This window comes from Mycteria americana, chromosome 7, assembly GCF_035582795.1.
Source record: "Mycteria americana isolate JAX WOST 10 ecotype Jacksonville Zoo and Gardens chromosome 7, USCA_MyAme_1.0, whole genome shotgun sequence".
NCBI lineage: Eukaryota > Metazoa > Chordata > Aves > Ciconiiformes > Ciconiidae > Mycteria > Mycteria americana.
In genome coordinates, this window is record NC_134371.1 from 868342 (window position 1) to 892137 (window position 23796).

The 23796-nt window shown below is 47.6% G+C and overlaps 1 protein-coding gene across 1 annotated transcript; it reads right to left on the reverse strand.

The window, feature by feature from the left end:
• Positions 1–1621: 1621 nt before the first annotated feature.
• On the reverse strand, positions 1622–16325 carry IGSF10 (immunoglobulin superfamily member 10). Its single transcript, XM_075508750.1, has 7 exons — positions 16218–16325; positions 15779–16014; positions 13695–13824; positions 11424–11814; positions 6266–10690; positions 4735–5635; positions 1622–3787 (listed from the first exon to the last, which is right to left on the reverse strand). The coding sequence occupies exons 1-7, from the start codon at positions 16323–16325 to the stop codon at positions 1879–1881; spliced, it is 8100 nt and encodes a 2699-aa protein (XP_075364865.1). The 3' UTR covers positions 1622–1878.
• Between the last annotated feature and the right edge of the window lie 7471 nt (positions 16326–23796).

Sequence of the window (23796 nt, forward strand, 5' to 3'; positions counted from 1 at the left end):
AGATGGTATCATAGTCAGGTGTTCTGTGGGGAGGGGGGGAAACTGCCCTGCGCAAGCTTCAGAGGACTGTGGGAGGCAGTACAGCCAGCTAATGAAATAATACTCACACGGACATCTGTAGAAAAGGAAATTTTGACTGGCTTTTACAATAGTCGGGTAAGTCTTACTCATGTAAGAATTATTTCTGTTTGGGTTTTTTAAGGAGATTAACTGTTCTTCATAGTAGCTAGAGCTATTACAGATATTAGCAGAGCGATTCATGTAATCCAACCGTGTTGTGGCTCCTGCTCCATCAACACTGTGGAAGGAGGGAATACATTGATGTCAGGAAACGATCAAACCAGCACAAAAGCAATCCGAGCTGAGGTTATAGTCTTAAATAAAAAACTAAAAAATTCCCCGGGTTGATTGGGATGTGGTTAAATGAGGTAGAATCTCCATTTAGCTCTCGGCATTTGAGTACTTCCTCACCGATGAGCATCCTGCGTGCTCCTCGCTGCTGCTGCGAGGCGTTAGTGCTGCTGTCGGGGGAGCCCCGGGAGCCGCTGCGGGCCCTTCCTGCAAGCGGTCTCTTACGGGCCCAGAAGAGACGTGTTACCGGTCTTGGACTTGTTATTATTTTAAATGATGCAAAGGGCTGGGATTGCTCATGAGGCAGGGGATGGTTACACGGAACCCTTCATACATCCCTCAGACTTGCTGTAATGGATGAAGAGCCCGCTCTCTTCCAACAGCCCCGGCTTCAGCCGTGCGGCCTCTGGTCTGCTCCGGCGCGATCGGGCAGTGCCGGGCACCGCCGGCTGCGGGACTAGCCGGGACCGGAGGGACAGGGCAGTTTCTTCCGTCAATGCATGTGTCCTGAATTTGCAAATTTGAAGGGAAAGGCTGCATGGCATGTATTTTCTTCACCCCTCTGTCCTGACATTAGTCTCTCTCTTAGGAAGAAAATCAGAAACTCTGAGCTTTAGTTACTGGCTTAATCTTTTAAAGATTTATTTGACCAGTCCAGTCCGTGATTCACTGGTGTAAAATGTGTAGGTAACAATTTCCTACCATTGGGAAGGCGTTTTTCCCTCATCTACAGAAGGTTGCTTCTCAGACCTATCTACTGAATTGAGAAATCAGAATTCTAAATTTCTATGCAGATTGGTGCAGTTGTTTTCTAGTGAGAAATTTGTAAAAAATGCTTTTGTGACAACAGGAAAACGACACCGAGCTAGAGTGATTCTACATGCGGTCCGTACGCTTTTTCTAAACAGCGCTAAAGAGAGCTTACTCTCTCGTTTAAAAGTGAGAACAAAGTTGTTCTGTAGTGTCCCCCCAAAGTTCTGCAAAAAGACTGTGTGAAGCAGAGCTGTATTATTAGAAATGCTTCACTACTTGTTTCACCATTGGATATTTATTTAAAAAACATACTAAATATTCAGACATATTAAGAAGGTAATCTGCATCACAATCACATCTGCTCTTTGGTTCTCAGGTACTCTTGCTTTATGTGGTCCGCACTCATGACAGTCACACCAGGTGGACAACGTTAAACTAATAGGAAGCAGTCTGTCCTTTACTGAAGATCTCTAGGTACCTTTCCAGAAAGTAATTTTATTTTATATTCAGTGTTTGCTGGCAGAGCAAAAGTGCCTTAAGTTTGTTTCTATTTAAGTCTGTTTAATCACTGAAAGAACTAATGCTAGATAATAATGCTAGATCTAATTTCCCCCAAGCCTTTCCTCTCTTTTTTTGCAGTCATTGCAGACTGAATACTGTAAACGTATTTAGGCACTTACATGCCTATGGCTGCCTTTGATTAAACTTATTCCAAGAATGAACTCAGTCCAGCTGTAGACTTTGTTAACAATCATTCATGCTGCATTTCTTATTTCAAATGACGTGAACGTATGTTACTGTGAAATCACTGCCAAGATGGTTCTTCGCTGTGCACTTGTACGCGCCGGAATCTGAGGGTCGGGGATTCTGGATGAGTAATGTCCCGTGGGGATGAAGCAGTTGGCTCCCAGATGCTCGGCCCTGGCGACCTGTAGAGAGTACTGAGTGGTCAGGTAATTCCCAGGTGATTTCTGGTTTTGGTATTCCCAGTGCTATGCAGTGGAGCTGAACTGCCGCGCCAGGCATCGTGCGTACGCTCTGCGGTGGTCTATTCGTAATCCTCGGGGGATAGGCTACAATAACGACAGGAACAGTTATAGAGGCATCTCCGGCGTTATTGTGGGCCTTACACACGTAATTTCCTCTGTCGTGAATGGTGGCTTCTCGTATCACCAAAGTGCCGTTTTCCAGCAGTACGTGCTTCCTGCTGATCTGCGGGCGATCCAGCACGTACCCCCCTGGCAGAGTCCACGCCGTGCTTGGTTTGGGAGTCCCATCGGACCGGCAGTGAAGCGATAGTGACTCCCCGCTGACGCCCTTCACTGGCCCCGTTGGGTGAGTGAGAATACTGGGCTTCTGGCCGATCTCCAAGATGATCAGCTTTTCGATATAGCCAACTTTATTCCTGGCAGAGCAGCGATACTTCCCTGCTTTGTCTCTATCGGGATTACAGATGGTGAGGGTACCGTTGCTTCCTGTGCGAAACTGGGAAGTCTTGATGCCGCTGGAAAACCACGTGCCGTTAGGCAACATCCAGCTGATGTCAGGTGGAGGGTTTCCATCCACAGAACAATTCAATGTGGTAGTTTTTCCAGGTTTTGCTATTATTTTTTCATTGAATGGATTTTTAAACATCGGTCGCCTTAGCATTTCTAATACCTCCAGCTGCACCACCAACATACTCTCCCCCCCATCATTACGTGCCACACAGATAAAATCTGCTGTGTCAGAAGGCCTTATGTTCCGAATCTCAAGCGTCCCATTTTTGTGTACTACAATCCTGCTCCCATAATACGGAGCCGTTAGGAAAATGTTATCAGGCATGATCCACATAACCTGAGGGGGAGGTGTCCCTTCCGCCCTACAGTCAATTGTTTTCTTTGAATGCCTCACTGCCGTCACTTTCATGATGGTTTTGTTCACGTATAAACCATTTATGACGGGTGGTTTAGCAACAACATCCAGTTTATACAATTTTGTGTCATCCCCTCCCGGGTTACGAGCAACACACATGTACTCCCCGGCATCTAACAGTTTGACTTGACTGACTGACAGAGAACCATTGACGTGCAGGAAGTGCCTGGCTGTCGACGAGGAGATCATGTCACTGGAAGGTAGCAACCAGAATATTTTTGGCTTGGGTTCTCCAGCGGCTTCGCAGTCCAGTAACGCCGTACCTCCAGCTTTCGCTTTAATGTATGTCTTGTAATTGTGCTTTATCTGGGGGGCTGCCATGACGACCGTGATGCGTATCTTCATTTCATCTCTTCCCAGTGTGTTTTGAGCGTAGCAGGTGTAATCTCCCCCTTCTGTTACTCCAACTTTGTTGAGATACAGAGTTCCATTGTCAAAGAGGACGTATCTGCGAGACCTGCGTCCACTGTCATCTGCCAGCATCGCATTATTGATCACGGTCCCATCTGGCAAACTCCAGGATATTTCTGGTGCAGGTGACCCAGAGGCCTTGCAGTCCACTCTGACATCTTTTCCGTATGGCACCAGTCTCTTGAAATACTGTTTCTGGTCAATCTTGGCTGGTTTCATTGTGATGCTGACTTTCATCAGTATCAGATCATCTCCAATTTTGTTTCTTGCGACACATAAATAGTCACCTGCATCCTTTTCAGTAACTGCCTCAATAACCAAGGATCCGTTGGGGTAGACATGGATTCGACTTCCCATTCTGTTGTGGGGGGAGAAAGAGGAAAAGAGTTATGGAACAAAACGCTGGAGGTGAACACTGAGTGACTGACAGCAGTAACGGCACGGTACGATACAGCAGCTCTCTCCAAAGGCACTGTGTCCACATCGCCCGCAGACCCAGCGGGTTGTAACCTGATGTAGTTGCCGCTTTTGTTGTTACGTGGACGTGCGCACGCTCGCTGACTCGGCGTAGGTGCGCAAAGCTGCACGATGCCGCCTCTGCCTTCCTGAAAACTGTTCTGTGAACAAGTGAGCCTGTTGAATCTTACGTCCCTCCTCCTGCCAGCCTCTCCTCCTCTCCCTCATGCTTCTCCTTGCAGGTAACCCGCAATACTTGCCCCTGTCCAGGGCAGCTGGCCGCGCGGCTGCGTGTTGTCCGGAACGACGCTTGGCACTGAGTGGTTACTCCCTGGCTGCCTTTCCTGCAGCAGGGCACGGGCCTGGATCTCCCTCAGCCCAGCTGCAAGTTCTCATAAGCCCGCTAGGAACGTCCCGATCTGGGACGTCTCTCCCAAAGCGAAGGTGAAGTGTTACTGTGGGAGGGGTTGAGGGGGGGAGACCCTCACAGGCAGACTTGGCAGAGGCTACAGAAGCCTCTTCCTCCTGAGTCCTACTTTGCAAATCTCTCGTAAATAACTTTTCCTCCTATAAGATGACCAAAATTCAGCCAATGTATGATTAACGTGTTTCCTTAATTCAAATAAGACTTGTATCTATTTTGGTGAGACCTCACCCACTTACGACAATTGATGTGGTCTGTTATTAGACGTATAATAACAAGCCATCACCACAGATGTTTCACCACTGTTAAACGTTTAAAAGTGAATTTAGTTCACAGTGTATTGTTTCAGTGATGTAACAGTCTCTCACACGAGCACCAGAGAAGGCAGCGTTTGAAGTTTCAAAGGGGGGGGGGAAGACTCCTACCTGTGCCACTGGTCAACAACTGCCTTGGAAGGTAACCTCCAGATGATCCTGGGCTTTGGCTCCCCAGTCGCTGTGCAGTTCAGAAGCAACTTATCCCCAAAATTCAACTGAGTCATTTCTTGAGAGGCGGTAGCTATTTTTGGAAGCGTATCTCTGTGTTCCACCACGAGGCTCACCACCCTCCTTTCCGAGCCAGTCGAGCTTGTGGCTATGCACTCGTAATTCCCGCTGTCAGAAGGGATGATGTTGCTGAGGTGGAGGGTACCGTTGGAGAACAGGAACAGCTTTGCGTTTACAAACTGCAGAGGCTTCACCACTGTGCCATCAAAGAGGACCCAGTGGACAGTGGGCTGAGGATTCCCTTCCACGGTGCAAGGGAGTTTCAGATTTTCCCCCATCGCTCCTTCAACACGTTGTCTCTTCTCTTCCAGAATAGCGGGAGGTGCCGCAATGACCTGCAGTTTTACAACCAGCGTGTCTGTGCCTGCTGGGTTTTTAGCCATGCACGTGTAGAGGCCCCTGTCGTAAACAGTGACCTCCTTGATAATTAAAGTGCCGTCTGGTTCCACGTGAGCTTTGTTATTTCCTGCGGAAGAGTCGGAGACATGTGTTTTATTTGCTAGAACCCAGGAGACGGTGGGAGGAGGCCTGCCGTCAGCTCTGCACTTCACTGCCACGGGCTTTCCGGAGTGAGCGGTGAGGAGCTGCCACCTGCCGCCGGCGATGCGGGGCGGGTAGGCCACTACCGACAACGTGACCAGGAGCCGTGCCACGCCGTGCGGGTTGGCTGCGGTGCACAGGTACTGCCCGCGGTCCTCCATGCCTGCCCGGGCGATGGAGAGCGTGCCGTTGGCAAACACCATCCATCTGCTGTCACCTCGGCTTTCCAGAGCATCGGTCCCTATGGAAGCGAGAGGACAACAGCACAGCACGTCAGAACCTCCCTCTTCTGTTTCTCTTTACTCAGTCCCTGAAAACACTCTCCCTAGCCTGGTCTACTTTGCCCAAATAACCAAGACACTAGTGATAACAAAGAGAGAAATCGTAGTATTTTGCATATACAGTGACAAAGCTTTAAAGTAAAAACAAAACTTAGTCCTCAGTAGAGACAAAGGTTGGATAAAGCAGATGGGGCTTCGCATATTCAAAAATATTTTGGCATAGCTTTAACTTGATTTGATGGTTTGCTACCACAGACAGATTTTTCTTTTCACTTGTCTCACTGTTCTGAAATACCTGGTAACATACAATAAATACTGAAATCTTCTCACAATAAGCACAGAATTATAGTTAAATATAGATATTTTTTTTTTTAATTAATTTCCTTAAAGAACTGTTTCATAATTAGTAATAAGACACTCTGGCAAGCGTGCTGGGATAGCTTTCTTTTTCACTGTTTCAGAGTTCATCTTTTCACTGATACTTGACGGTACTCTTAAATGGAGCAATACTTCAGTTTGGCACACAAAACATCTGCCAAATTACAAGACTATGATGGAAGGTAAATTCTAGAGAGGTTTATCAAGCGTACCTGACGATATCTTGGTCCACTGTATTGTTGGACGGGGGTCACCAGTAGCTTCACAAGGAATAAAAGCATCTGAATTAGCTAGCACAGTAAAAGCAGCTAATTTTCCTCCAATTATTCTGGGCTTTGCAAAATGATTTCTGCTTTTGATTTCCAAGGCTATAGGATTGTTGGTGGTAGTTTCTTGATCTTGTCTCTTTTCAGACCAGCCTTTGACAGAACCGTCCTTGTCCCTTCCCCACAGAGGAGCATATGGAGTCGCGATCTGTGGTGACTTCAGGATGGTCAGGGTATCGACAGTTAATGTGTTGCCTCTCTCCGTGGCTTTGGCAGAGGGCTTCTGCCAGAATTTGGTTGCCCCCCACGGAGGCGAGGTGGTTCTCGCGGTCCGTGCAGGTGGCACAGCTGCTGTTAGGGCTGGCAGGGGGGTGGGATGCTGAGCGCCGGGAGGAGAGGTGTCTGCGGATGCAGCAGGACCTCTGGTACTTGACTCGGTTCTTGCTGGGAACGCGGGCTGTGCGACGTGGTTTTCTTGGATAACTCTCTCTCCCATGTTCGGGTGTGATTTTTCACCTGCCGTTGCGGTGGCTTCGATTTGCGCAGCAGGTTCTGACCCAGACGTTGCACAGACTGCGGCAGAGCGTGCGCTTGTGGTGCTGAAAGGCTCTGAAAGCCGTGGCGTGGCTTGGATTGGTGTGGTGGGGCTCTGAGCAGTACGGCTGCTGGGTGGTAACGTGGCTGGCTGGGTGCTCCTCCGTGTGACAGGGCTCGCTGATGTCTGCGTGGCTGCTGTGGGCACGTGCCGAGGTGCCTCTGGTGTGCTAAGGATCCACAGCGCTGGCATTCCTGTCACTGAGAGTGCGCTTACGCGCTCAGAGAGAGGTTTTGCAGACGTAAGACTTGTAGGCAGAGTTAATGGTTTAACCGTTGTCACGACAGGCGTGGCTGTATTCACCGAGGGAATCGCTGCCGTGCTGTGGCCTGCACTCACGCTTTGTGAAGCAGATGTTTTAGGGGGCCTCCTCCTCCTCTGACCTCTCTTTCTTCCCACTCTGAACATTTTACTTTTGGTGATTTTGGTGTCAGTTTGAGGAGTAATAATAGGTGTAACTGTTGGCTTCAAACTTGTTACATCCATTCCTTTGGTTGCACTAGTAGCAGGATTAGAGTAAGACTGCGGTTTTGCAGGGGGAAGATGTTCTTCTGACTTACCGTTGCCATAATGAATGGGTTTGTTTAAGGACAAGAAACCACTGCTGTGATTCCCACCTGCTGAAATAGGCGAAAAGTGCAAAGGAGACATTTTGGACATAGATAATGCTGCCGTAGCTTTAGGAAGCATGGCCGATACCTCTGTTGATGGAAACATGTCTGTCTGTTGTTTTGATAGCTTCTGAAGAAGGACCTCTTTTTGTGCACCGTTTCCAAAGAGATGTTCCCAAGTAATCTTGCCTCTTTGGGAATTTTTTGCTGAGGTTCCAGGCTTAATGCTGGGTGAGACTGATTCAAGGGTAGAAGATACCTTAGTGCTTACGGTATGTGTAATTTCTGTCGTCACATGAGCTGTAAGGATTGCCGTTGTTGGTCGTCTGGTACTAAAAGGTTGGACTCCATCAGTATTTGTCTGAAATGGAACGCTGGTCTCTAACTTCCATTGAGGAGTACCTTGGGTGCCTTCTGTAATTAAAGGCATGACTGTCATCATGGCTTCTTGCCTTGCAGTAGCTTTGTTTTTCTCTTCCCTGAAGAATGCTGTGGTCTGATGAGTACCCACTGGGTACTCCAATGGCATATTCATGGTAGAGGGGGAGGACAGAGGTGCTTCTGGGCTAAATGGGTCGATGGAGCTGCTTAAATTATTCAAGGTTGGCAAATTTGATACATATTTCATATTCAGTTGAACATCTGCAGCCACAGCTGTACTTCCTCTGACAGGTCCTGGCCTCCCAAAACTGTATCTGTGCTCTTTCATACTGGGAATATGTCCTGGTCTAACAGTTCGTCTCCTACCAGAAATTTTCCTTCGTCTTCCATATTGCTGCTGGGCCTGGGGTGTATGAGTTGTAACATCCTCAATGGCCTGAATTTGCTGATAAGTAACGGTAGTCGAGTCCCCTGCTGGCTTAGGAGTTACTCGTTTCTGAGTACTATGAAAAGAAATGTGACCAAATTCAGGACTTGGTTCACTGACTGTCACTACAGATACCTGATGATCTGTTTTGGTGGAAATCTTATCGATAGACTCAGTAAAACCATGCAGCTTGTCCACTGCGTCTTGGGAAGTTACAGACTTGCTGGTGTCTGTAACATCTGTCACCGGTGTCGTAGATACGGATTTTAAATGCTGGCTATTACTCTCCCGGGAATATACCAGCCTTTGCCCAGCAGGGAAGAGTGTAGATGTTCTACTTGCTCCATCTGATACAGCTGATTGTTTTATACCATTTGCTGATATTTGACTTAAACTGGATCTGTCCCATGAGTTTGTAGTTATGGGGTTTAGATATGTTTGTGGCCTTCTGCTGTCAGATGACACGGCCTGTGAAAAAGGAGAGGCCAGGGGAGTTACTGCCTCCGCGACCAGGAGAGAGGTTTTCCTAGCAGGGGTGTTACTCGCGGTCATCTCGGGCCCTGCGGTTATCGCGCTTTCCATTGCTCTCCCCAGAGGAGATACAGTGGCTGTCTCTGTTACTGGTATCATGAATTCTTCTTCTGGAGATACGAGTTCACCAGATGTTTCCTCCTCATCCCCAGGTACTTTTGAGAACTTATGGACTTGAATAGGTGGTTTTGTTGCAACTTCTCGTTTTTCTGTCAGTGTCGAGTTCCTTTTTGTTTTTTCCAACAAGGCCGCCCAGCGCTGCGGATCGACTCTCCTGGCTGAGGAAACAAACTGTCTTCTGTGTCCTCTAAACCGCCTGCTTATTTTGTCCCTGTAGTGCCTGTAGGTCTTTTTCCCGTAGCTGCTCCTTTTACGTGCGCTCTGTGCGACCCGATTCCTGGATGCTGAGGCAGCAGATTCCTGACTAGCTGTCAAGGTAGCGAGAGTAGCTAAAGGATGTTTCTGTCTCGTAGCAGAGGCCAGCACTGCATTGCCAGAGCCATCGCCCTCTTCCCATTCTCCCACAGCTACGTGCTGTTTCTTTAGAGCGGTTTCGTCCTTTCTCACTAGCACTTGGAAAACCAAAAGATCAACGCCATACTGGTTGGCTGCAACACATCTAAAGTAGCCGCTGTCTCGCTCTGTTACCCCTTGTATTCTCAAGGTACCGTTGTCAAAAATGTGTTTGTTTCTTGCAGAATGATGAAGAATCACATGCTCGGGTAACACCCAGCTAATGGCAGCATCCGGAACAGCGGTGGATGTACAGGGAAGGTAGAGTGTGCTGCCGACAAACGTAGACAGTTGGGCTCCATTTACACTATTGTGTTCCACGTCAGGATCGACCACGGTAATTCTGAATGTGAGAGCATCTGCATCGTTGTAATTTGTGCCGATGCAGTGATAAAGCCCAGTGTCAAAAGTATCAGCTGTCCGTAACGTGAGCGTTCCAGTTTTAACTACCATGATTCTTCCATCCTCGCTGATATAAGGAGCTCGAACTGTGCTGCCATCAGCCAATATCCACTCTATTGCAGGAGCTGGTTCTCCAATTGCTTGGCACTCCAGTTCCACGGTCCCCCCGACTAAAACAGTGTGCTCCGTTTGTGTTTTGTTGTCTCTGGAGATGATGGTCCAGTTATTTCTCGCCTGGTTTTTGTCAGCACCGGGCAAAATAATCTGAGCATCCATAAAGTACTGGATGTGCAATGTGTTAAGTGTGGTTGCTGTCCTGTCTAGCTGTAATGCCACTTTGCTTTGCATTAACCAAGACGGTTCAGCTCTCAGTTCAATCTCTATATTGGTAAAAAGTTCATCTTTTTCAGAGTAGATTTGTGTATATTTGTAAAAAGGCATGTTAGTTGCTAGGACATTCCTTTCCAGTTTTAAGGGAGAATTACTGTACAGTGCCAGTATGCTCCATAGCTGCTGAATATGTTCATAATCAATGCCACACACAAGAAACGCTGAGAAGGGCGTTCTGAGCACTGTGCTGTTGCCATCTTTGTCAAATGAGATGGGAAACATTTCTTTAGGTTTTTGGACGTTGCAAACCAAGTTACCTCGACTTCCTGCTTGGTCAGTCATGTTCAAAACCATGGATCCTATAGGAGCTATGAAGTCCTTGGGAGATACGGAACTGAAGTCGCCATCATCTGGCACTGTGAGGTTTTTAAGTTTCAGGGAGTCATGTATGGCTGGCTTAGCGCAGGTTAAAGATGCAGAAGGAATATCCACTAAGCTTTTTCCTTTACGATTTTTGGGACTAGCACAAACTGGGCATTGCTGAGCACCAGAACTTCTGTCTTTTTTGCACTTTATAACATCTGAAGGGAAGAAAAAACGCAGTAAGCTTTTGTGATACCATTTTTAGTGTTAATAAAGACACATAGCTACCAGCAAGTTGTTCTCTCGAACAAAATATTAATGAAGTTTTATCTTGAAGTAACCTATGAAAACCTAAACTAACCTAAGAAAACCCATGCATTTTCTCTGATGAAACTGCTTAGGGACTGTTGCTATTGCAGCTCAGTCTGGCGTCCTCCTGCCCCGGTGGCTTTCCACCGTGCAGGGAGGGCTCTGTGGTGCTGCGTGGCCACAGCGTTGTTCCGAGACGCAGGCTCTGGCAGCCTGGGGCTACCACCACACTATCGTGCACAACCTCTACTCGGGGCAGCAGCAGAGAAAGTCCTTGAGTCCCGTTCCTTATTTCTTTGTCGAAGAATTGAGTACAATGTGGCCTTTGCTCTTGCCAGTTCCGTAAAAATTAGCTTCCTTACCCCCTGTGGATTCTCCTGGTGCACAGAAGCTTTGGACTGGCCAGGGAAAGCATTCCATTAAGGAAAGCTGCACTTGGAATGGGTTAAGACCACTCGATTCATTTAATCCGGGAAACTGAATGGTATTAATCTGTTCATCCTGATTACATGCACCTACAAAAATCCTGTCTTCCAGTCTTTTCTGGGAGAGTAAATAAATAAATAAAGGACAATCGCCGTTATCAGAAAGAATAAGATGCTATAACATGATCCAAAGGCATAAACAAAGCCTTCAGCTCACCTGGTCTCTCTTTTGCCCATTCTGCAAACCACTGTAGATTGCAATCACAGGACCACGGGTTTCCATGAAGGTAAATGCTCTCTAGCTCAGACATGCAGGAAAACATTTCTCGTGGTAGTGAAGTCAACACATTGTCAGACAAATATATGTGCTTCATGAAGGATATTTTAAATATTTGGCTATAGCGCAAGGTGACAAAAGTATCTGGATGAAGCTGCTTAAGTAAATTTCCTTCCAAGTGGACCAGCCTCAGTGATGTGAGTCCGTAGAAAACGTTGGGATTTACAAATTCAATTTTATTGTGGTCCATATGCAACCGTACCAAACTCTTTAGACCATAAAAGACATCCTGCTGAAGTACTCTGACCTTGTTATAACTCATTTTTAAGACCTGTTGATGAAAAAGTAACAAGCGTATAGTATTAACCCATGTTATATTGTTATAAGACTCCTAACAAATTTTGACTGATGGTTACTCTGCGAAGTGAAAGTACTTCACCAGACCAGTAATGCGAGCGACTGGAAAAAAACTTGGTAGGAGGAATTATTTTTAAATGCAATGTTAGCAGCTGCAGGACTACGAGGATGCTTTCTTGTTCCAGCAGTCCATCAGGGTGACACTTCTGCAGTCACATTTACAAAACGCAGCGATTAAAAAATAAAATAAAGCAATGCTTATTTCTCATACAAAAAAATCCCAATTAAACCGCACTTACAAAAAGGGTGAGCAGAATTTGACCATAACCGGTGGTAGTGATTGTTGTTCCAGCCAGTGTTACAGCTATAAACCCCATCCAACGGTCCCTTTTGTTGGATGGTTAACCAACGGAACTGCTAAGCGTGTTCCCACTTTCCGGATTTGTGTCATGTGAGAGGGGTACTTGCCAAACCTCACCTCTCAGGTGCCATTTTGTTGCTGACAGGTTAAAAGTCAAATTTGTAACTACGAGATGAACAAATCTGGCGTATTGCTGAGGTATTAAATATGGTATCCAAGGCACCCTTTTTGTTGTTCCTTTTCCTGTTAGAATTACAGTTACAGTCACGAGTTCTGTTGAAAATTAATGAGGAAAAGAAGTACAAAATCACAATAACATGCAAGTTTATTTTACTTGCCAAATATAATTCCATTAAAACTATCTATAATTGTGTTGCCATCTTGCTTGCTGATAAGGGAGGAAAAGCTTATAGGAGTCCATAAAGCTTATTTTCTTAAGTCAGTTGCAAGGCGTTAACAAGCTTTCGGGCACAGAACCACCCGTTTTGAGGGTTAGTGGAACCTGAGGACCTGCGTGCTCCACAGCTGGTCTGGTTCCTGCCTTTCCCTCCCACCCCCTAATCCTCTAAAACCAGCGACTGAGCCAATACCGTGTTTTCCGTCTGAACGGTTCAGGTCTCTCGTGTTCTCAGTTCATCACAGCTACGACATTGTTACTCCTCTACAGCAGTTAAAAACCGCTCTAGACGGGAATTTAACGGGACAGCACCTGTTACCTGTACATGGAATTAGTTGGGAACGGTTGTTCCTAAATGATCGTGTGAGTATTTTGTTATATATGGAGATCTGCATGGCACCGAGATAGCTCCAGAATCCCTGTATGACACTGTACATTTACTAATTTTTGTAATATACATAAAATATAGGTGATATTTTACAAATAGGTAATAGTTCAGTTAAAGAACAAAACAGGCATCAAATACTACATTTTTTAAAGTCCACAAAGAAATTATAAAACCTGTAGTATTTTTAAAGTATTGAAATGTTTATCTGTAGTATGTTCGGTTTCTGTTCAGTAGGAGCCTTTTTTAATGAGGGATAGAAAGAGACAGGACTATGCTGTACTGAAGGGAAAGGGGAATCTGGATGGAAAACAATCTTTAAAAAAAAAAAAAAAACCCAACCAAATTGACTAACAAATTAGCTGAAGAGAAGTTTCCTGCCACAGTACTTGGAGCTCTGCAATCTTTCTCTCGTGTGAAAGAGAGTTTCAGCTGCAGTTGCCCGTTAAGGTATTGCTGACAGATACCTATCGATGCGTTTGTCACGCTCCTTGAGCTGTACCTGAATGCCCACCTGGGAAGGAAGGACGGACATTTCCCATTAGGATACTGGATCTCGAAGGCCCTCGTCCGTCACGTGGATACAGTAAGAAACAGGAAACCAAAATGCTACAGACCACTGCTCTGCTTCCACTTGTCAGTATTACTGCCAGTTGTTTAAAAGTCATAACCAAAATTACGATTAGGTCATCTCCTACATTGAGTTCTTACCTGCAATGAATATAAATCACTGAACACCTTAGCAGGGATTGTATTGATCTCATTGCTGTGCAGCATCAGTAACTCCAGTTTCTCCAGGCCAGAAAAATCTGTTTCCGTCAGTTTAAGCAAGCTGTTGTAACTGTAACAAACATTTCATCCCAGACCTGGGTTTAGTCAGGCAGCTAAACTTCACAGGTTTTCAAACAAACAAACAAACAAAACCAGAGCAGAAGAACAACTCTTTGGAAACACGTAAAAGTAGATAGCACTTCTGCTTGCTAAGATGAAATTTTAAGTCATTCCTTCATGTTAGCACAAAATTTGGTAACTTTTCCAGGGCAGCTTTCTGAAGACTATTCACAGCGGATGGGGAAAATAACTGCACAAACGTGCAGCCAGGAATGCCAGTTTCGGGCTTCAACGTAGAAGAGCAAGGCGCTCCTGTAATGGTAGAGGTTGGCGATACCCTGATGCCTCCTTCAGTCGAGGGCTTTCCCAACACTGCAGGATCCCAGGAGGCCCACGAACAAAAGAGAGCCTTTGCTGTCCCCTGAGAGCTAGGTGAAACCGGGGGTGCTGGGGTGTGACCCTCCTCCTGGGACCCGCACGACGGCGGCCGTGCCCGGGCTCTGGGGCAGGTGGGCTCTGCGGAGCGCCTTGCCGTCCCTCCCTGCTCCTGGGCTGCACTACGCTGTCCGCCCCTTTCAGCTGTGCATCTTGAGTTTTATTTCCACTCCCCAGGTGTTCACTGGTGCACGCTACTTGTTAATGCAGACATAGCCTCAGCCTCCCTGGCTTTCCGCGAGCGTACGTACGCTATGGATGGTCTAGGCTGGATTTCCACAGGGCACCAAAAGTGAAACAGAGAGCCCTTTAAGTGAGAGCTGCACTGCTGTAGGAGGCTTGACCATCGGTCGTGTCTAAGTCTAGCCAGCGTGAGTAGTGACGGTGGGGATGCTACGCTACCCCGGAATTGGTAGGTGGTGCGCAAGCCTCGCGAGTGCTGAGTAGCTACTCTGCGATGCCTTTGACTTCACGGCCGCTATCACACTTGCACGACCTGATAAGCTAACACGGGGACTCTGCTCGCGCTGCAGGCACGCCTCCTAGGCCCCGCGGTGACAAGCAAGTTGGATTAATTCACCAGTCAGACAGACGGCCTTTCCATAGCGGTAATTAATGTATTTCAAACACGTCCCGCACCTCGGGTAACCCACAGTCCTCTAAAAGTACCGGTACTTAATTGTAAGACTTCATATACAGCACTTCTGGACAACATTGCCAAAACCACTGGAAGGAAAGGGCAGACAGAGCCGGGAGCTGGGATGCGGGTATGTTGCCCGGAAGCAGAAGGCAGGTGAGGGGGAAGACTTCAGTGAAAACTTCCTTTTATATTTTCTGCACACGCATACGGACGATTCAAAGGCTATGCCTATCAAAAGTGATAGGAGGATCAGTCAGATATTGCTGATCGGTCTCGTCATTGATCGTACGACAGAGGACGCTTGCTGGCAGCTGCGTTAACGGGCCAGCTGAGCCTGGTATAATCTATTCCCTGTTCCTTGTAACCACTCACAGAACAGAACCATTTTGGAGGCTGAAATATTCTGACAAGTGTTATTTCCCATAAACTCAATCGATAAGAGCAGAGATACTAGCACTGGGGGACATTCTGAAGTCACAGCAAAGTCTCTGAAGCTTTTAATACACATACTGGTTTTCCAGCCCGCTGTCTGAGCTCTGAACGATCTTTTCCCAGAAAGAATTCTCTCTATTTCAGACTCCTCCTGAGTTCCATGTTACCGATGCAAACTGTTTGGGTAATACAAAAGAATTCACTTAAGTTCCAAACTTCCCGAAGTTCTTACATGCTCTGTGCTACATCCCCAAAATTTCCCCTTAGCGTTGGTGGCCTTAGGCTTTGCTAGCCGTGGCTGCAGCCACTCCTGAACGCTGCAGAACGTTAAGCTCTGAAGATGTATTCATTGCTCTGGTTAACTGTCAGCCCTAAATCTGGAAACTCTTAGTTATTGCTTTGCAAAGTGTTGAAAGGTAACGAGTCAGAATATTTAAAATCTTGACGTCAAACATACCCCAGATTGATGCGCTCCACGTTCGGAGGGATGCGCGGCGGGACGGCTGTGAAGTACCGGAACGTGCAGTGCACCTCCGTGGGGACGTAGCAGGCGCAGGGCCTGGGACAGGCGATGGAGCCGGGGAGAGCGGCCAGGCAGGCGCCCAGGAGGGTCCCCAGCCACCAGGGTCTGCTCCTGCGGGGGGCCGCCATCCCGCGGGACAGCCCCGACCGCCGTCCCTCGCAGCGCGATCCCTAGGAGGGAAGCGGCACACAGGAGCGTTTACAGCGGCATCCGCGCCGAGTCGCTCCGCTCCGAGCTACAAGAACAAGAAGAATTTTGCAGCTTGAAAGAAAAACCAGCCCGCAAACCAGCCCCAAACCGCCCGCTTTTCCCCTCAGCGTTTAGATCCGTGTAATGAGCTAAGCTGTTTGTCGCGTTAAAGAAACAGCCTCACGGCTTCTTTGTCTCGGAGCGATGTGTCCCGGGAGCCGCTGCCTACAGGTGAAGTTTTAATCTTTGAAGGAAGCGGACGTGGAAGCTGCAGTACTGGCTGTGGGTACATCACGACTCCGCTTGTGCCGACTGTTCATAAATCTGCTGGCGATTTATCCCCGGGAAGGAACACGTCAGCTCCTTCCTTGCCAGTAATTATTCCAAGCAAAATTAACGCGTTTCAAAGCCCGCGCGCACAGCCGCCGGGCGCTCCCGCCGCGGCCCCGCGCCCCCGCCCCGCCGCTCCGGCCCCGGCCCCGGCTCTGGCCCCGGCCCCGGCTGCCCGGCCCCGGCTGCCCGGCCCCACCTGCGCCCGGCGGGCCGGGCCCGCGGCCGCGCCGGCACCTGGGCGAGGGGGCGCCGGCGGCAGCGGCCTGGCCCCGCCCTGCGCCACCTCCGCCGCGCCGGCTGCCGGCCGCGGTCCCCGGCGGGGCCGCTGCCTCGGGCAGAGCCGGGCCGGGCGAGTCCCGCCGCCGGCGGCTCCTCCTGCCGGCGCGGCGGCGGGGGCCCGGGCCGCCCGAGGAGCTGCCAGCCCGCCCGCGCCCGCCGCCGCCGGGGCGAGGCGGGGAGAGGCGCCCGGGGCGGACAGAGCCGCGGCCGGGGGTGCTGCGGGCCCGGCGGCACCGCCCCGCTCCCCCCGGCCCCGGCCCCGGCTCCGGCCCCGCCGGGGGCTGCGGTGCCGCCGCGAGAGCGCGGGGGGCAGGGGCAGCGCCGGGCATGGCGGGAGCCCCCTGCGTGCGCCCCGAAACCCGGGCCCCTGGCGCCTCGAAGCGGAGCCTGCTCGTGGGGAGCGAGCGCTCTGCCCTCTTGGAGCGGGCCCGGCCGTGCCGCGGGTGCTTAGTTCTGCCGGGTGGCGTTTATAACGGGGGCAAACCGGCCTGACGGCGTGCTTCTACCGAGCGTACGCGCTAGAAGAGGGTGGCGGGTAGGTAGATACTGTAGATACTGTGAGATACGGCGAGATACGGCGAGATACTGGAATACTGCAGATACGGATTACCTGGCTCTCTAGTAGCTCTTGAGCAGCACTGAACTTTACAACTGTATTTTAATAGATGCTTTAAGTAATGCCAAATATTATATCCGTATGCACTCAGGATTAGAAGTTAAACGTGAACCCTCTAAGCCGCAGGAAGCTTCTAGTACATCGCCACTTGCACAAAGTTAAAATTTAGGACCTTTGAGGCAAAGCCGGGAGACATTCAAGGCCAGGCTGGACGGGGCTCTGAGCAGCCTGGTCTAGCTGAAGATGGCCCTGCTGACTGCAGGGGTTGGACTAGGTGGCCTTGAAAGGTCCCTTCCAACCCAAAGCATCCTGTGATTCTGTGATTCTAAATGCATTTGCCGAACGGCACTGGAAGAAGCCCCGTAGCTTCTTACTCCCCTCTCTGCCCGTTGTCTGCCAGCACCTCTACCAGCATTGCTGATTTTTGTCCAGCACCTGAATTTTTCCCGCTAAGGCCCAAATGCACTTGGCACTCCTTGTTTCGATTCTTTTCAGTTTTATATTCCTCAGAGATCGGTGGGTTGAACACGCAGCACCTTAGTCATTGTGTTAATACGGCTGTTTACGGCCCAGCCACAAAATTCTTTCTGTCTGTGCATGCAAACAGCAGCCGGGGTTAGATTCTTCGGGTGAGACACGCAGGTTAGTCACCTGTCACTCGGGTTTATGGCAGTTCCGCTCGTGTTACACGTTTGCGACTCCATCTCTATGTTCCAAATTAGCAGAGAATCAGTATTGTTTCAGGAAACAAGCTCTTTAACAACGTCCCATAAACCCCACGTTCCTTGCAGAAATGCTCATTTATCTGGACTATGATGCCTCAGGAATCATTGGTGATCATATTTGATGTAGTTGCTAAACATCTTCCACCAAAAGAAAAAGTATATAAGGAATTAGCTATGCCAAATACAGAGCAAAGCCACTACAGCGTAACGCTCTGGGTAGGTTTGGACAGATTAATAACCCAGTCCTGCTTTCTTACGGATAACTGCTCAGGCCATTGTGCCAGTCACAAATAAATCTGCCTAAGCACTTGCTAATAATGTCTTGCTACTGTTTTGCATATTGTCAGCTGTCAGTTTAAAAGATAAGAAGATTGGCTTCGAGGTGTAGGGTGAAATGAGAGGAAATCAATGTAATCCACGTAGCCAATGATGCTGGGTTGTGCTTTTAGTGTGTGAGGAAGTCCACGAGGACACGGACGATGCCTGGCACCCGGCTTGATGCCACCCTGCAAACCAGATTGTCATTTATGTCTGGAACTGAGTAGGAATTTTCAGCCAAAATGGTTTTTTACTGAGATTTTGCACTTTCCACAGAACTGGTATTTTTCTTAGAGAGATGTTAATTTTGCCAAATGTTTCAGTTTTCTGAGAGGAAAGCCAAAGCATCCGCATGAATCTGCTCGCATCTGCCTCTGCGCCACGCTGCCCAACAGAAGCTGTAGTACGTGTACCCAAGTATTGATCTTTTCTCGGCAGCCTCGTTCTAGGACAAACCAAGTCTGTGAGACCGTTTTGGTAAAAATATGTGAAGATCCCTGTTCTTGCAGAATCAAGAAAACTAATTAAGTGCTTCACACTTCTTTCTGCACCCTTGTTTCTACACACATATCAACAATAGTTCTCTGAGAATGATAGATTGAAAATGTAACGCTTTCAGTTATTCAGAGGGCTTGCCTCTTACTGCCATGGGTGGAGCCTGCCATGCTGTTTTGGTGCTAGTGCCATGTTTTGGCACGTAAATCTGTCCTGTTGTGATGGCTGCAAGAAGACGCTGAAACTACAGCTAGTCACACATTCCTGAAAAGACACCACCGATCTGGGCATCGGGTCCAACTTGCGCATCGATGGAATCCAAAGAGGTGCACGCTGCCTGCCCTGGATTAAGTGTCTCCCCGTTGCCTGCTTATCACAGCAGGCTGACAGTCTTGATGCGATGCCGCCTGAGGTTATCCTCAGAGAGAGCGGATTCTTTGCTGAATCGCCGTGTTCTTCCAGAGGAAATAAGTAGGAAAAGGCTTTTGGAGTATCTATGAGAGTCCCTCCTTGGCAGAGTTTGTCTAAAGCCAGGAAGAGGGATTAAGCGTACACGGTGGGATTGATTTATTGGAATGGCAAAATAACCTGGATTAAGACTACATGGAAAACACTTAATCCCCAGCATGACAGTATTTTTCAGTATTGACTGAACCTCAGAATACTTGGGAAAAGGTAACTGTAAGAGCCAGGTATTACAGATTTGAGTGGACACTGGGTGTGTGATTATTTAAGTCTGCTTAGGGTCACTATCAATTTTTCTTAAGATTAAAAATGAAAGATGTAATGAGAAGAGAAACATGAACAATTTAGGGTATTCTTGTATATGAACTCAAAATGACTTTCTTTTTTGCAGATGTGGATATGTTACTGCAGTGGCTGGCTGTTAAATAATTCTCTATATTTTTTCTTGGACTGATTTGATGGCTAAACATCCTATTATGGGCTAAGGTTGTGTTTTCTTTGCAAATAGCAAGCGTATAATTGGAGCAGTAATGGTAAGAGAAAGCCTCAAAAATATCTTTTAAAGGTTCTAAAATTTTTCAGACAAATTCAAAATCAAACAAACAAGGAAATGATCTAAATGCATAAAGTGGCTGCGTATGCTTAGTAGTGAAGAGCATGATGATGATCTGTACGTAAAAAATGAACGTATTCTGAAATTGTGAAATGTAACACAAACCGTGGGAAGTGCAGGAAGTCGGCGGTAACGTGATTTTGTGTGTGTGCCAGCTAGACCTCTGCCTGAGATACCTCCTGGATGACATTCGCTGGCATCTCGGGGCTGTCTTTGTGAACCACGCAGGTGGGCTTAGTTTGATGCAGCGTGGGAGCTGATGTCAGGAACACGACCCTGCGTGTACTCCCTGGCACTTTTGGTCTCAGAAAAGATCATAGTGGAGCCTCGACGGAGCGCTGGCACTAAATGATGTGCTGACGTTTTGAGGTGAGAGAACAAGGAAAGACTTGAGCGATCACGCTGTCCCTGCTCCTACCGAATTCAGTTCCCCGGAGCGACAGAGAGGATTGCAGGGCTATCATTAGGCATATTATCTAAATCTTAATTACAGTCTGAAGGGCAAAGGATGAATTGCTTTCATGAGTAATTTTTTTTCTACTAGATAACTGAGGTCAAGGCTTCTGGAGTGATACATTCCAATGCTGGGGTTTTGTGGGTGTAAACATGAGGTAAAAGACGACTTTTTTTTTTTAATGCTTTGTACTAGTCTCCATAATTTGTGGTAGAAAAGGGATTGAAGTTTCTTCTGAGAACATTTGCCAACAACGCATACTTGATAATCTGTCTTAAAATAAAAAAAAATATTTTAAATGTACAGTGTACCTTGTCAAAGTTTTAAGAAAAGGGTATTCATCTAGGGATACGCTATGTGTATTGTAATTAAACCCCAGCTCTTACTATGCTTCTGAGAAACAGAGTATTAAATTACAAAAATTACAAAGTTCTCCCTCCAGAAGGCTGCTGAAGAACGTGTGGAATATTTTACATTATAATGTGGTTGTGATTTAATGGGGCTGCCTTACGGAAAGTACAATGGTTATACAAACCCATGCTGATCTGTCTGTTTTGCTGGCAAATTCTGGCACGTCTGATATTAAAAGACACTGCTTTAGATGGAATTCATTATTGGAGAGAATCAAGGGAGCTTTTTGTTAGGTGAAACTAGATTTTGGCAAGAAAGCGTGGTTGAGTGTAAACTCAGTAGTGCTAAGAAGAGGAAAGCTGAATGAAGAGAGTACTTTCGAACTGGGTCTTCACAGCGAATTACACGTACCAAAAATGGAACACAATTTCAGTTCGGTTTTCAGCAGTTCAGTTCCTGACGTGCATGTCTGTGATATAACCTAACTTTGTACAAGCAAGGAGGAAAGGCAGCGTTGCTCTACAACTCGGTTGTATGGTTGTGTGCTTTTCGAAGCAGATGCAATTCACAGGAGTCAGGCTACATTCGTTAACATCACGTTTATGTTTGCTCCACCTCTGCTGGCATCGTGCTGGTAGCCATGAGAGCAGCTGCCTGGCTTCCCTGGGGCAGGGCTGTGCCGCAGGGGGCCGGGGTGGCTGGGCAGCGCGGTAGCGGGGGCACACCGGGAACCAGAGGGTCTCCGGGGAGGGAGGGACACGTTTGCCGGATGAGCGTAGGCGCCTTGCGCGAGAGTACAGAAATATCTGTGGTAGCGCAAGGAAAGAAACCAGCTCTCCTGAACCTCAGTTCAGCGTGCCAGCGTAAAATTCACAGTTCCAGATTTCAACACTGAGATCTTCATTCAGGCGAAAATACCATTCAAACCAAGTAGAAGTCTAGGCCCTGGAACTGAACACTGCTTAGTTTATTACATATTTCAACATTACTTAGAACTCGGCATCCTTGAAGAAAGCCAGGCCTACAAAGTCAAATATGCACAGACTCTTCAAGTGCACACACTAATCCACCCTGTATTGGAGTTCATCATTTGGGCGCTTATTTTGCTTTTCAGTTTTTTGATCTACTTTTTTAACGAGCATTTTCTTTTTCTTCTTCCTCAGCATGAACAAGTCAGTGCAAAATGACTTAAAGTTTAGGGAATGAAGTCACAGAAAGCAAATGATGTATGGAAGGAATGATTCCTCATTTTTTTTTCTTGGAAAATGGGAATAGTCTTACTTTTCAAGCAGCAGGTCTGCATGTCTAGTGGCCAACCCTGTTCATAAGGCAGAACGCTAGTATTCCTGCTGCGGCAGCAGCAGCAACCAGCGCAGGGGAGCTGCATGTGTTTTGTGCGCGTCAGGAGTTGTTGCATGAGGCTTCTGTACCTTCAGGCGTATTATCAGCTTCTCCAAGCAAATTGTCATGCGGCTGAAGTGCAAAGCTGGGATCTCGAAGGAAATAGTGGACGATCCCTTTATTTACAGGAGTCAAAAGAAATGACATTAAGAGGGCAGGACACAATTTAAAGAACGCCATACTGATGTGTTTTATGCATCAGTGTCAGCAAAAGATTTTTTTAATACAATTCTAATCTGAGTTATGTACCTGAATTATGTACCTGTTTTTTGTTTGACGATGCTTGCTTTTTAATTTGTTCTTCCAGCGCAGATGCTGGCCGTTCCCTCCCACACGCGCGCTGTTTCCTTGTGAGACGGATCTGGCCGTCTGCAGACCAGACTCCAGGTGTCCCGGTTCCTGTCACACAGCGTCCCCACGCTGCCTCATTTCATTCCTCCTTATGCTATCCCTTCTCTCCATATTATGCCAGTTCGCCTTAAAGGCCCTTTGCAAAATGTTTTCACATTGTTCTTTTTCTTCGCAGCTTCTTGCCGGCCAAATTCTTTTAATGTCTTCTGTGCCAATTCACTGTATGGGACCAGATCGTGTGCCTGATTGTGTCAGAATCGGATTGTCTTATTGTTTTCTTAAATAGGGAAGTAATAACAAACAAAATAAAATATTAACACTGGTGATAAAGCAGCATGTCAGCATCTCTTATCTGTGTAGGAATGTGTTATTTTAAATTCGTGTTGGAAAAAGAAAGCTAACAGAAACGTAGGAGACCCAAATCTAGGCAAGAATTTAATTGACTGTGAAGGACTTGCTTTGCGGGCACAAGGCTGCGCACGGTCTCATTTTTCTTTACTAGCCGGGCAGAAGGAGTGGGAACCTGTCAGAACTGACCAGCAGACACGTGCCCAGAGCTGGGCTGAGGAGTCACTAAGCTCCTAGAGCCCTCTACTTCTGTCAAAAACTATTTTCCCTTGGAAAAGGTATGGCTTCTGCCATAATTTACGCACAGAAAGACCTGAAGATGTGACTTTGTGCAGTGGCACCTGCCAGAGTTTTTGAAGCCTGAAAGAAGAGCTGTGAGAAGAGAGAGCAGCGCAGCTCACACCTCGAGCCGTCAGCCCCGCCGCGCCGGGAAGGCAGCCCCTGTCGCTGCCGGCCCTCTGGAGCAGATGCCGCCTGTGCCCACGCATCCTCCCTGCGCGGCAAAACGAGCGCCCAGCCAGGGCCCTGCCGCGGGGCTGTAAGCGCAAAACTGTGCAGCGCCTTCAGTAAACTATTGCTAGCTTCTCAGCTTGTCTTAACCTAACCTTGTATGCTCCAAACTCAGTCTGAACTATCTGGATCTTTTACGCAGAACTGAGCATTCTGACAGTGCTTAAGACTCAGAGCCAGAACCAGGCTGGTATCTGACATTTCAGTGTGGTATTTCCAATGTACTCTTCAGAGCTGTAGGTCTCAGCTTCTGCAGCTGAGTGCTTCAGAAATTAAGTAAACTATGCTTGAGTGAGCATGCAGGAAATTCTGCTGTAATATGCAACATATTCAGGTCCTTAGACATTAGGGCAAAGTTTACGTTGACTGACGGTGTCTTAACTTACACAGTAAGTCGAAGTACCTCTTCGGGTAGTCCTAACTGGTTTTCTAAAGCAGATATGGCAGTTTTTAGATGTGATCACAGTACCTCCAGTGCAATAAAGAACTGTGGTGTCTGATTGA